Consider the following 12,639-nt stretch of genomic DNA (forward strand, 5'->3'; position numbering starts at 1 on the left):
AAACTAGAGGGCAGATAGTTGTCATGGTTATAGTAAAAGTTGATAAAGATTCTCTCTGAGAAAGAACATCAGTAGATTTTTAGTTTCCACACTGTTTACAAGATGTTCAGTGGTAACACAATTCACATTTTAGGTTTTAGTTATGGACGTACGGTTATGGACGTACAGTACGGTTATGGACGTACATAAATTATAGCGTAAATATTGACTTTAAAATCGGAGATTAAATTTTTTTTTTAGATGATTATACTTGGGACCTAAAACCTGCTTTGCAAATATTTTTTGGTATTATACAGAAAAATTTTAATACCTGATATTTAAAAAAAATTGAAATTTTGGTTATGGACGTACAAAAAAAAAAATTATCTAATTAAAATTGAATTCATGCAAACTCCGACAATTATTTTTTCTTTTTTTTTTGTTATAATCTGGCAGATATTTTAGTACACTTTGATATAAAATAATAATTTATCATAAATGAGGTGTTTAACTTGTTTTATAGAGTGGTAAAATGCATAAATTTGATACTCTTAACTTCAAACCCGATAATTATATAAAACAAATATAAAAATTGATGTAAAATTATTTGTACCAGAAAGTATATAGTATGAGCTTCAAAATGACACCTCACTTGGGTAGGTGCAGTAAATATGAAAATTTGATGATGAGGTGGACCTTTCGGTGGAACTGCCCGACTACAGACATGAAGGACACAAATGTACAGACAATAATTCATTATTTTTGATTTGAAGCAAACTTCTTTTTAATTAAAGATGTATTAACCCATAAAAATAACCAACTTTGAACAAAGAAATTGTGCATTATTCAGCATAAAAATCAGCGAACAAATTTATCAAATTCAATAATTTCTATGCTCATGTTAAACAACTGTATGTTATTACTATCTAAATTATTATGTGTTTTTTTTTCATTTTCAGAGGACAATACATCTTTAAAGCGATACAAAGCACAATGAATATGACATGAATGCAGCCCATCACAAGCAATAGCAGTATCCATGTTTTTACTCACTAGATTGAATCTTGAAATTTTCACAAAATGACCCACTGTAGTCCGTCATACATTCACATGTGAAGTTGCACTTAGCAGGTATACAAGTGCCATTATGTTCACAAGGATTGGATGCACAATAGTCTATATCTAAACAACAGTACACAGGTTATCCTTCTTTTACACATGTTTGTACAATATAGCTCCACACAGAAACTATCATACTATTTTTCCATTTTTTGCTATCAGCAGGTAGGCAATTAGTGAGTGTTTTACTAGAAAGTAGGGCTATCATATATACAAACGTTTATGTTTTGGTACTCTAAAATATACAAATATGTCAAACAATTTTTTATATAAATTTTTAACTACTAAAACACATGTTTTCACAGGCTCATTTAAAATTATTTCTTGAATTTTAGTGACAGGCAAGTTAGAATTTGCATGTGCAATTGTGATAGAGCTATCTGTACCATTCCTATTGTGCAAATTCCCTCTCTCCACAAAAGTTACATTACTGGGTATTTTTCCGATTCGCATTTTAAGTTTGTTATGTAACAATTCAGTGTTAATTATATCAGTACATTTTACCAATAGACACAATCGACGACCTCAAACAAGTATTCATGTGACATTTAGTTGAACATACAATGTAATTTTAAAACAATGTGAGAAATGAACTGCAAATAAAGGCAGTTGATTGTGAAAAATAGTGTTTTGATACTCATTCTAGAATTCTCCGTGCCTTTTAGCCGTTGGATTCATATCCTTTGTAACTTAGTGTCCCCCAAATGATAATGTGAGAAAAAAACTAGAAATAAAGGCATTAGGTGATTGTTAATAGTCTTTTCATACAATGACACTGTTGTGCTAGTCATGATTGTAAACAGAAATTATCCATCTTGCTTTGAATTCTATAGAAAAACCTACCATGGTTTCATGAACAGAATGATAAATAGTAACAATACTCTTAAATGATGTTTTGAAATCTTGCATGTATGAGTCAAAAATGTATATGAACTGGACGAAAACTTGCTGTTGTTGTAGACTATTGTAGGCCTACTATTATTCATCATATCCTGGATGAGACACTTCAACAGTTTGTGCTGTTTCTGTGAATAATTTATCTGCTTAACTGTATTTTATGTATTTTTCTTGTGTATGTATAGGGAAATCTGAAATAAAATTGAACTGATATTCATTCTAGCATTCTCTGTGCATTTTAGGCATGGAATTCAAATAATCTATTGTAACCTAGTGTCTCCCACTAGCATGATGTGGATTGAAGATTCTTGCAGTATCTAATCTTACTGCAGGTATATAGGGGCCAAGGCCTATATAGTTTCTCTTGAATTATTTAGGGCCAGTACTGTATATTAGAAGCATAGCAGAACCATTCAGTATTCACAATTTAACATTTCCAAGGGATTTAAAGTAGTTTACTGGAGTCCCAACCAACATTATTTAACATTTAATAATGTACCTTACATTTCTCCCCCACTTCTTAAGCTTTTTTTCTCTGGGACCCAAGTTGTGATTTCCCACATTAGCTGCAACCCATCTAATAACATTATAATAAATTGCACAAAAAATCTGCAAAATTTGATGCTCGGCATTGGTATTACAGTCAGTGAGTGGTGTATCTTAGGAGGATGCGCAGGTGGCACACGCCTCTCCAAAAATTACTTGCGCCTCCCCCCAGTTGTGCCCCCCAAAAATCATGGTCAAGTAGTTAAAATCAAATAAAATCACCTTATTTTGTGAATTAGCGGCCCTCAACTGATCATCGAGCCCTCACTTCACCTTCATGCCTCCCCCACCCATCAGCACCCCCATTCAAGACTTCTAGATATGCTACTGATTACAGTGGGAAAATGAGACAACTTTTTAATAAAATTTCAAACTTAATTGAAATACAAGACTTATAGTAAGTGAAAAAAAATTATTGTGTGGCCCTAGATTGACTGACCCAAATTCTTGAAAATATGTAGTCCACTTTTTTTTTTTCATAAAATAATTTCAATCTTTAAATAATATGTGAGCTGTCGGACAAAATGAGTCTTATGGTACAAAAAATGAAAACTGAGTTATTGATATATTTAGATAGAGGAACATATAAGCTTTATTTTGGTCCTACTGTAGGTTGAGTACAGCTGGGGTAAGGTCATTTTCAATATAAGGGTTGGTTTACATCTATCAAGATCGCGAGACGACAGAATATGGCCTCGCCTTGTCGTTGATGCAAGTCACATCATAGATGTTGCAAATGTTAGTTGGAATGAGAGTTATAATTTGGTAAATCACTTTGAAGTGTTCCAAAATTAAATTTTCAAAAACACTCATCAGTTTGGTTTGGCAAGGCTCCAATGGAGTGGGAATAAAGGCTTGGAAATTTTTCAAGGAAAGGTACGTTACCTTCACAACGTGCATATTGCTGCAGTGAGTCGTCGCCGGCTGAGGTACTTAGGCACAAGTCAAGAATATTATTCATGGCAAATGTTATCGCAGCATGAAAAAAAACATGAATCCCCCCATTCGTTGCAAGAGTGTTAATTTACAGTTATTTTCAATCCAATATTAAATCATAGGATGTTTGTAGTTACTGCCGAGGATAATGATCATCATATGATGTAACAAATATTATTATGTACTGGCATTAAAATGTACCATACCAACGAGGCCTATTATCACCAGCCTGTTTCCTAGACCAAGTTTGGTTGAGCAATCAGTACCGTTAAGTGTTATTTTCTAATTTATTACCTACAGTACTCGATTACAGAGATATATAGTCGAGGCATAAAAATTCCCTCCCTGCTCCGGGCCATGGTCAAGTTTTAACACTCACAGTGCAGCCTAGGCCTATCTTTATGTAGCCTACCGTACACTAGCAGCATTCCAGAGCCTAAATAAAATGCACAGAGATTGCCAAAGTAATTATAAATCACTAATATTGAAAAAATATATAGGCCTACTGCCTTACTTTACTTTGGGTCGCTGTCATCATAACTCTCTCCATATACTGTGTTCAATGAGCACACTGTGGTTTACGATGTGGATGTTTTACATTTAGCATTAACTATACGTGAGGTCTCACCACGAAATGAGACGCATCGATGGTGAAATCATTTTGAGATAATCACCAAAATAGGTCAAAGTCAAAATTTTTACACAATTTTGATTTTAATGTTTTTTAATAACTTGATATTTATATTAAATGATGGTATACTTTTAAGTGAATTTTCTTACTAAAACAGTGTTCTCTGCGCATATTCTGTAATTCTAGTCCTATTATTTGTACAGGTTACTTTATCTTGGAGGCCGATTTTCTCAAAATGTGGTTCTTTTACACATAATATTTAAATGCTCACATCTCTGGATCTACATCATATCATAGTGAAGCCATTTAAAGACCAAATTAAAGCTTATAATGTGATCTACCCAAATATAATATAAACTCAATTTTTGATATTCTAACCATGAGACTCATTTTGTGGTGAGGCCTCACATATGTTAGTGTTATTTTAGATGTCTCAAAGCATACTTTAGAGAAAATTGCCTCTAAAGATAAACAAATGATAAATTTTGTGTTGGTTTTTCTATCAATTCTTAAAAAACAGCTTTACAAAATGTGCCTCAAAAACACATTTACCTTAGGTAACTCAACTTAGAACTTTTGCTACCAGGAAACATATATGTTAAGCTTATCAGAAACATTGAAACCCTATTTTTGTCAAAATATCACTTCAAATAATATTTTCCTAAAAAATATCAAATTGAATTGGTGTACCACAAGACTGATTTTGTCATGACACCTCACATATATTTGATACCATTATAGCAACCAAAATACACAGGGAATAATACCCAATCAAAATAATAATAATGCTATTCTTAGGTAAGTTTAATCCTATACTTGTTATTATTATTATTATTATTTATTATTAATTGAAACAGTGTAGATTTAACTAGTTATACAGCAACAGAAAAAAAAAGCTGTCATAGAAATTTCTACCAAAAACATGATTTTAGTCATCAGATCGGCGAAAAGTTTTTTTTGTTTTTTTTCGCTTTTTGCAAACTTGACCATGACCCAATGCAAAAGTTTGGCAACCCACTTGTGGATTACAGCCTATAGTTTGGGAAGCATGGCCTTAGATTACAGAAGAAACACTTCAAATAAACCATGCACTCTTTTATAGTAAGCATCAGTCACTGTGTCTGTTTATGATTTTGTCAACTGTAAGTCACATGATTCTGGTCGCCCATTGTGTCTATTGCCCGCATTATTTTATAAAACAGATTTAGATTAACTTTACAGTAGCTTATTGTGTACTCACTTTCACACTGATTTGTGGTGTAATTGAATTGCCTACATTCACCACAGATACATCCACAAGTACCATTCCCATAATTATAAATATCTCCCTCATCTTGGCAACAGCCATCCTTATAGATGCAATCTACTCATGAAAATTAGTCAATATAAAAATAGCTCAAGTTGTGAAGTTTATATAACATAAAAAATACAACGAAACAACAATTGCTTGATCCTTTAAAATAATATTCTAATTTATAGTTACAATAAAGTTCTGACTTTTGCTTTAAATTTTGGAAAGAATGCTAAATGAATATGTAAATTGAAAGCCTATCTATCATTTTTACAATCTGAACTCACATGAGCAATTTAATCCACTGAAATCGTTGGTACAATTACAAATGTACCCTCCATCAACAACTATACAAGTTCCACCATTTTCACAGGGATCGTCAGCACATGGATCTAAAAAGTATCAGTACCAGCAATTACAAATTGTAGATCTCTACTTACATATTTGGCTAGGAAGCACCTGTACAGTGGCGGCACCAGCGGGGATCCGGAGTGGCTTAAGTCCACTGCACCTGCACTGTGAGTATTGAGAGAATAATACTCAAAGTACGTAGCTTCAAAAGGCTTAATTGGAATGTGCCATGAACAGCCAGGCTCAGGATTGAAGAAAAAAACCATTAAAAAAATTCTGTCATAATATCGGCGCTGGTTCGAACAGCACGCTGGCCTATGGTTCTGGGGGTGGAACAAGTCTTCTTTGATAAGGATTATAAACCATAGGCCAAGTGTCTACAATTGTCTCATGTGCACTTTAAAGAACCCAGTATATCGTTTGAGACGAGTAGGGGGTTACCCAGGTGTACTGGTCCATACAGCCCCTGTTGTCCTGTGATGGTATTGCCACTGTGAAGAGTCATTTAGTTCACTGTTTGGCAAATCCTTGGCCCTATAGTGCCATAAGTAAATAATACTATTAAAGAAAAACCAAAGACCAAAGAATGTCGCCTTACAATAAGGGTGCCCCTGAATAGGGATTATCCTAGCTTTTTAGAAGACACTTTAATACTGAAAGTGTAAAAATTGTTTTCACACAATTACTGTATATTACCATAACACAGATTCTTCATACTGTCATTTTAATTTAACTGGCCTATGAATGAGTTACAGTATGAGTTGTTTCCTTCATAGAATTTATGTTTTATCACTGATATAGTGCATGATGCCATAGAACTTTGACCTTTTATAGACATTCATATAATCTATATAATATAATATAATTTTTTCTCTCAGGCCTAAAAAAGCTAGGACCTAGGCCTGAACAATCAAGCAATTAGCATTATGGCCAAATGTCTTTTATGCTAGTAACAAAGTAAACTATATATTGCAATAAACACCTTTCTCAATCAACAGTGTATACATTTATTACAGTCACATACACACAATTTTTATGCTGGTGATGACATTAGTCAGATTTCTATTGCACCTAAATACACAGTAAACCAACAAAAAGCATTATTAAATCTGATTTGAACAGATAAAACCATAATGTGATCATCCTATGTGCCCATTTATGCAGTATCTAAGCAAAGAGTACTGGAGGTCAGTTAGTGAGCACTTGTGTTTCAGAAGTATGGAGTATAAACTTGAAATGCACCTAGGCAGTGAAAAATAGCCTTCCTACAATGTAATTTCTCTCTGAAAATTGATAATACAAACTGTATCGTGGTTAAGAACATTTTATTACAATGAAGAAATAATAAAATTTCAAATAAATTAAATTTTTTTTAAATCAATTATTTAGCCTAAATTTCCTTATTAGTAATTACTAATTATGAAAATGAGCAATTAGCGAACTCACACACGTACCAAAACCAATAGGCTCAGTCACTTTATTACCAATGCCATCTTGGAAACCAATCAAACTTGCCAAAATTTAGTTATCGCGGTAAATAGCATAAATTTTCTGATTATAGTTAAATATCAATTTTGCAAATGAGCAATCAGCATATTCACACATGCACAAACAATAGGCTCCATCTTCTCATTACAATCTTGTAAAATTACTATACTATCCAGCTGTGTAACTGGCAATAAAAATAAGAATACCAAGCACTTCATATGAATATCATGGATGCAGTTTAATTTTCAGATTATATTTATTTCACTAAAAAAAGAATTACATTTATGTCAGCCCAAATTTTTTTTCAGTTTTTGTTTTTTCAAATTGCATTCATTTACTTGGGTAACTTAATAAATATTAGTACTTGTGAAAAACCTTGGGTAGCCTTCTGCAAGGCAAATACTTGCAGGAAGGGTCCCAAAAGAAAAAAGGCACTTCTGTTTAGATGACATAAATTCAAATGACGTGGGGAACCATCTTGTCTTGTGAGCCTTCAATTTTTTGAGAGACTTATGTAGCGTAAAAATAAAATTTGAGCTTAGCTTGAAATTAATGCTTATAAATGAACCATCAAAAAAATATGCTGGCTATTTAATAACATCTGTATATCTTTTTCCACTAAAAAGCACTCTAAAATCTTAGGGGACAGTCTGGTCTTTGCCAACCATCACCCTCTCTGAATCAAGAAGAGGAGTATCATAATGTTTATCAGTGTGTTGAGCCCATTCGGCCAAGTACCGTATGTACATAGACCATTTTATCGGGTTTATTTTGAAAAGCGCTGCCAACATCTCACAACTCACTGGGGGACACCCAGCAGCCTAGCCTAGCCTAGCCTGAGCAGCCAGCTAGTAGTAAGTAGAGTGCTGCGCACATGCAAGTCCCCCAGTGGTAGTTGGATTGGATTGGATTGGATTTATTCGTAAACCCACGAAAGTCTAGAAGACGACTTATTTCTAGTGGGGTCCTTCTGGTGGTGATTGGGCAGTACACTGGGAGACAATCGACTACTCTTTTCCGAAGAGTGTACTGCGTTCTTTAATGTGCACATGGGCCATAAATGCACACGGGACCAACTGCTTAAACGTCTCATCCGAAAGACGGAGCGCTATTGTAACTTGTATTTCAGCCCTCTAACTGAAACACAAGGAGAGGCAGCGATGGGAATTGAACCGGGAACCTAGAGATCCCCACGGTTCAGCGCACACACAGCGGCTACCACCAAATTAGCCGACTGAGCTAGCTGCTCTCTCTTTGCCAGGTTGTCGAAAATTTTCATTTCAAATTTTGCAAAATTGGTCTATATGAAAGATTATATTCAAAGGCATAACATTGAAAATTGTCTTATAAATTAGTTTAGAAAGACCATTGTAACTAAAAGACAAATTACGGATAAATAAAAAACAATTGAGCCAGTAATTACTTTAGTGGTACGTTCCAATTCCTTATTACTTATTTTCTGCTCCTCCACTGTACTGTACTAACAAAATAATGAATTGTGAATGTGTTGCTGTTGTAGCGTGAAAATCCTCATCATACATTTTGTAGATTCGTGTTTAAGTGTCAAATTGGTGTTTTTGCATAAAAGGTGAAACTTTTTTATACATTGTTTCACAAACTAATTTTTTTTTAAAGATTGTCAGATGAGAAGTAATGGAATAAATACAAAAACCCCAGATCAATGTTCAATTAAAACAATTACAAGGTAAAAGTCAAAAGACATTAGAAAACTTATAGAAACTCTTAATAGAAATATTAAAAAATAGAAGTTTTAGCACAAAATAATTTTAATTTTTTTACACTTTTTAAAATTCAAAATTTGTTTTAAAATGATAGCACCTCAAATGACTTATGTATCTGATAATTCAATTAAATTACAAAAATAATTACAAGATTAATAAAATTAGACAATTCAAAAGTTACATAAAGACAAACATAATAAAAACATTATTATATAATAGTTTTGCCAAAAACATTCAGGTGGGAAGAAAATAAAAATTAAAATTAAAATTAAGAAAAAATTTTATTTTTTCCATTTTTTTGGTGGTGGCGGGTGCACTAATTGCCCAGAAATAAATTTGCATTTCTATTCAAAATCATCATTGGCTGGTGACGGGTTTGCTAAACAAGGTATAAATAAGTCTTGCATAATGGTAAGACACTTGGAAGAATGGTGCTACAATAAATTTCTTCCAGATCTGTGTACACGTCTGGTCAGTAAAACTATTTACACCCTATTTCCCGCCCACTTTGAACATATCAACTGTCATTTGCACTACCCTGGAAAAAAAACATCCTGGATACTGTACACCAATGAGAATTGATGGAAAAAAGGCTGGACAGCCTGGAAAATGCCAACAGTACTATGCTAAACAACTAGCACCTATCATGAAAAACCAGACACTATGCATTATATGAAAAACATTATCGCATAAATGTCTTTTCTACATGAAATCACAAATATAATCACAACTACTTTAACACCTATATAAAAATCACTACAGCTAGGCCAAATTAACTACGAAGTAAAATGAAGGATAATCATTATTTTAGAATACAACCAATTTGAACACATAATTCATTGGTAATTTACTCTGATACCAGAAAATTTAAAGCTTACCTGCAACAATGACCATTACTGACTCTGTTGTTGATCCAATGCTATTAGTAGCTGTCACTGTTACATTATACACTGTGCCAACCTCTCCTGCCTTAAATTCGAGTGTTGATGAATTAGTTACTGTACCCTCAATTTCGGGATTAATTGTCCATTGGTATTTGATGTCATCATCAGGATTTGCTAAAACTTCTAGTGTAATAACAACCATCTCACCAGGAAGAACAGTTTTGGTACCATTATCACTACCATGTATAACAATTTTAGGTGGATCTAAATAGGAATAAGTTTGAAGGAATCAACAATATACAAAAACATTTTGTAGCAATTAATGAAACTACCAAGTCTTGTCTTCTTATATATAATGAAAATGATAACTATAATAATTAGAAAAAAAAGAAAATCATATAATGGAAAAAAATATTCAAAGATGAGGTATTTTTCCATACAGTATAACTAATTACCGTAGTTAAGGGAATACAACACTTTACAGCAGTTACTAATTTAAAATGATTACAGCTAAATATGTAATACAATATATAATTCACTTAATCCATAGAATTTGTTTTCTTACTGCATATCATTCTGATAATATGCTTACTTGGGTATTATTAGCAAACACTTCAGATGAGGTGTGGAGATGGCTACATAAATTAATTAACGTTTATATTATTGGCAACACTGCATCACTAATAGTAATAATGTTTTGTTTGTCATGCAAGTTTTGCAATAGAGAAGTTTAAAAAACTAGAACCTAAAACAAAATCTAAATACAATCATTTAATATGATGTTGGTTTACAGCCCATGAAATTAGGAAACAATTAGGTCGGCAAAAATTTGCCGACCTTAAATTCTCTGAGGTCGGCAGCCTCCGCAATTTTTTACTACCTAGGCCTATATAGTATAAACTATGATTTTTCCGAACGCTTGACCTAACATGGTCATCTACAGATTGTGATTTTGTTAATTTCTCTTAAATCACTATATTGCTGGTGAAAGAATGTTCGTACTTGTATTAATTTAATAGTGTAGTATAATATTATGTTTTACATAAAAAAATCACCGAATAAATTTCGTTTTACCGTTCGTTTTATCGTTATCTTTGGCATGAGAACTTTCGTAAAAGCTACGATCGCATCATCATCACAGCATCACAGGCTGCTTCAAGGGTGTCTCGAAAGCTCAGACCTAAGACCACAAGATATCAGACCCACTTGAAATATCAGACCCCGCAAATTAAGACCCTAAACTAAGTATGCCAGGATTTCCAGACAATAATACTTTTATTCGAAAGCTAACATCAATATATAGAACTGACTAATCATGAAATAAACACCAGTAAGTAATATCGATACCAGCCATGGAGTTATAATTCTTTGATAATAACTCCATGTACCAGCTAGGCCCCTATTTGCGACGTTTACTGGAGAAAACAAATACAGTACAAACCATTGTTAGTGTACAGGCTACTCCACGGAACCGTACGGTTTCGATAGCGGTTTCTAATGCACATCGTGCGAATATCTGATATACTGTATTATGATTCTCGATCGTTCTCGATAATAATAATATTAATAATAATAATAATATTAATAATAATAATAATAATAATAGGTCGTTTTATAAGGTGCAAAACAAGGTCTCTAAGCGCGCCATGTCCAGGTCCTCTAGGGCGGATCCAGAGATTTTCTGACGAGGGGTACAATTTTTCCTCTCTTTAACTCAAAATTTTCGGCTTGACTGAATTGGCCCCCACCCCTTTGCTGGATCCGCCACTGGTTCTGGTTTCATGTTCTATCTATGCTTTTAGTAATTTTATCTTTTTTATTATATAATATTTTGAAACCAAATATAAAACAAAAAAGAAGCAAGTAGAGAAAGGGAAGGTGAATGTAAAAAGAACAAACTATCCTAAAAATATAAAGAGTGAGAACGATCGAGAACCATAATATCGGATACAGTACAGGCCCGTATCCAGCTTTTTGAATGGGGGGGGGGTGCATTTTGCGAGGGCAGCGAGCAACCAGGCTGGGGGCCAGGGGGCCGCCTAGGGCCCCGGTCAGGGTCCAGGGGCCGAAGGCCCCGGAAAAATTTGCTTTCTTACGTCCTAGTAAACTAATTTGAAGGCATTTTATCATGTTAATCTCTATATGTCCATGAACACAGCGATAGGGCATATCAAAAAATTACCAGTGGAGGACATGGAGAAACAAGCAAATTGTTTCCCAAATGAAAAATACTACTGTAAATTCAAAATCAATTCTGCTTTTAAATGAATAATAGCAATGTTTGATATAAAGAGTGGATTAAAAGCGACAGTAAATGAGCTGGTTCAAACAAGCATTTGAAACAAATTAATCAACATTCTTATTCTTGACATCGACAGAAAACATATACAGAGGTATAAGCATAATTATACTGTATGTATACGCTATCTATCCATTGAACCTGTGACGGGGTATACTATATAAAAGGATCATCATGATACGACTTCATTGCTATACACTGACATACCGGCTGGTAGTTAGAAGAAGATATACCTAGACGATAATGGTAATGGTAATGGATAACGTGCATATAACGTGTGTATGTTTGTTGTGTTATGTTGTTGGCAGTACAAAAGATTGCGCGTGATGAGTCAGCGCTCTAGTATTCTTATTGTAACTCATTTGTACATTCATACAATCTTAATACTGTACTGATATGCGATTCATTTTATAATGATTCTGGGAACAAGGTCACATTTTTTTTGGTTATAATTAGTGGACGTTTTTCGATTTGGG

The 12,639-nt window shown here is 33.6% G+C and overlaps 1 protein-coding gene across 3 annotated transcripts in view; it reads right to left on the minus strand.

The window, feature by feature from the left end:
- The window catches only part of LOC117105481, a 108,166-nt gene that overhangs the window by 72,381 nt on the left and 23,146 nt on the right, over window positions 1-12,639 (minus strand). For all 3 annotated transcript variants that reach the window (XM_033246643.1, XM_033246644.1, XM_033246645.1), the window contains exons 5-8: window positions 9,859-10,128; window positions 5,687-5,791; window positions 5,349-5,471; window positions 1,033-1,161 (exon numbers count right to left, since the gene is read on the minus strand). In XM_033246643.1, the coding sequence (XP_033102534.1) occupies window positions 1,033-1,161; window positions 5,349-5,471; window positions 5,687-5,791; window positions 9,859-10,128 (627 nt within the window). The remainder of the gene's footprint in view (window positions 1-1,032; window positions 1,162-5,348; window positions 5,472-5,686; window positions 5,792-9,858; window positions 10,129-12,639) is intronic.

Source organism: Anneissia japonica, unplaced genomic scaffold (assembly GCF_011630105.1).
Source record: "Anneissia japonica isolate Jap-2015-1 unplaced genomic scaffold, ASM1163010v1 scaffold287853_len143968_cov122, whole genome shotgun sequence".
In the NCBI taxonomy this organism is placed as follows: Eukaryota; Metazoa; Echinodermata; class Crinoidea; order Comatulida; family Comatulidae; genus Anneissia; species Anneissia japonica.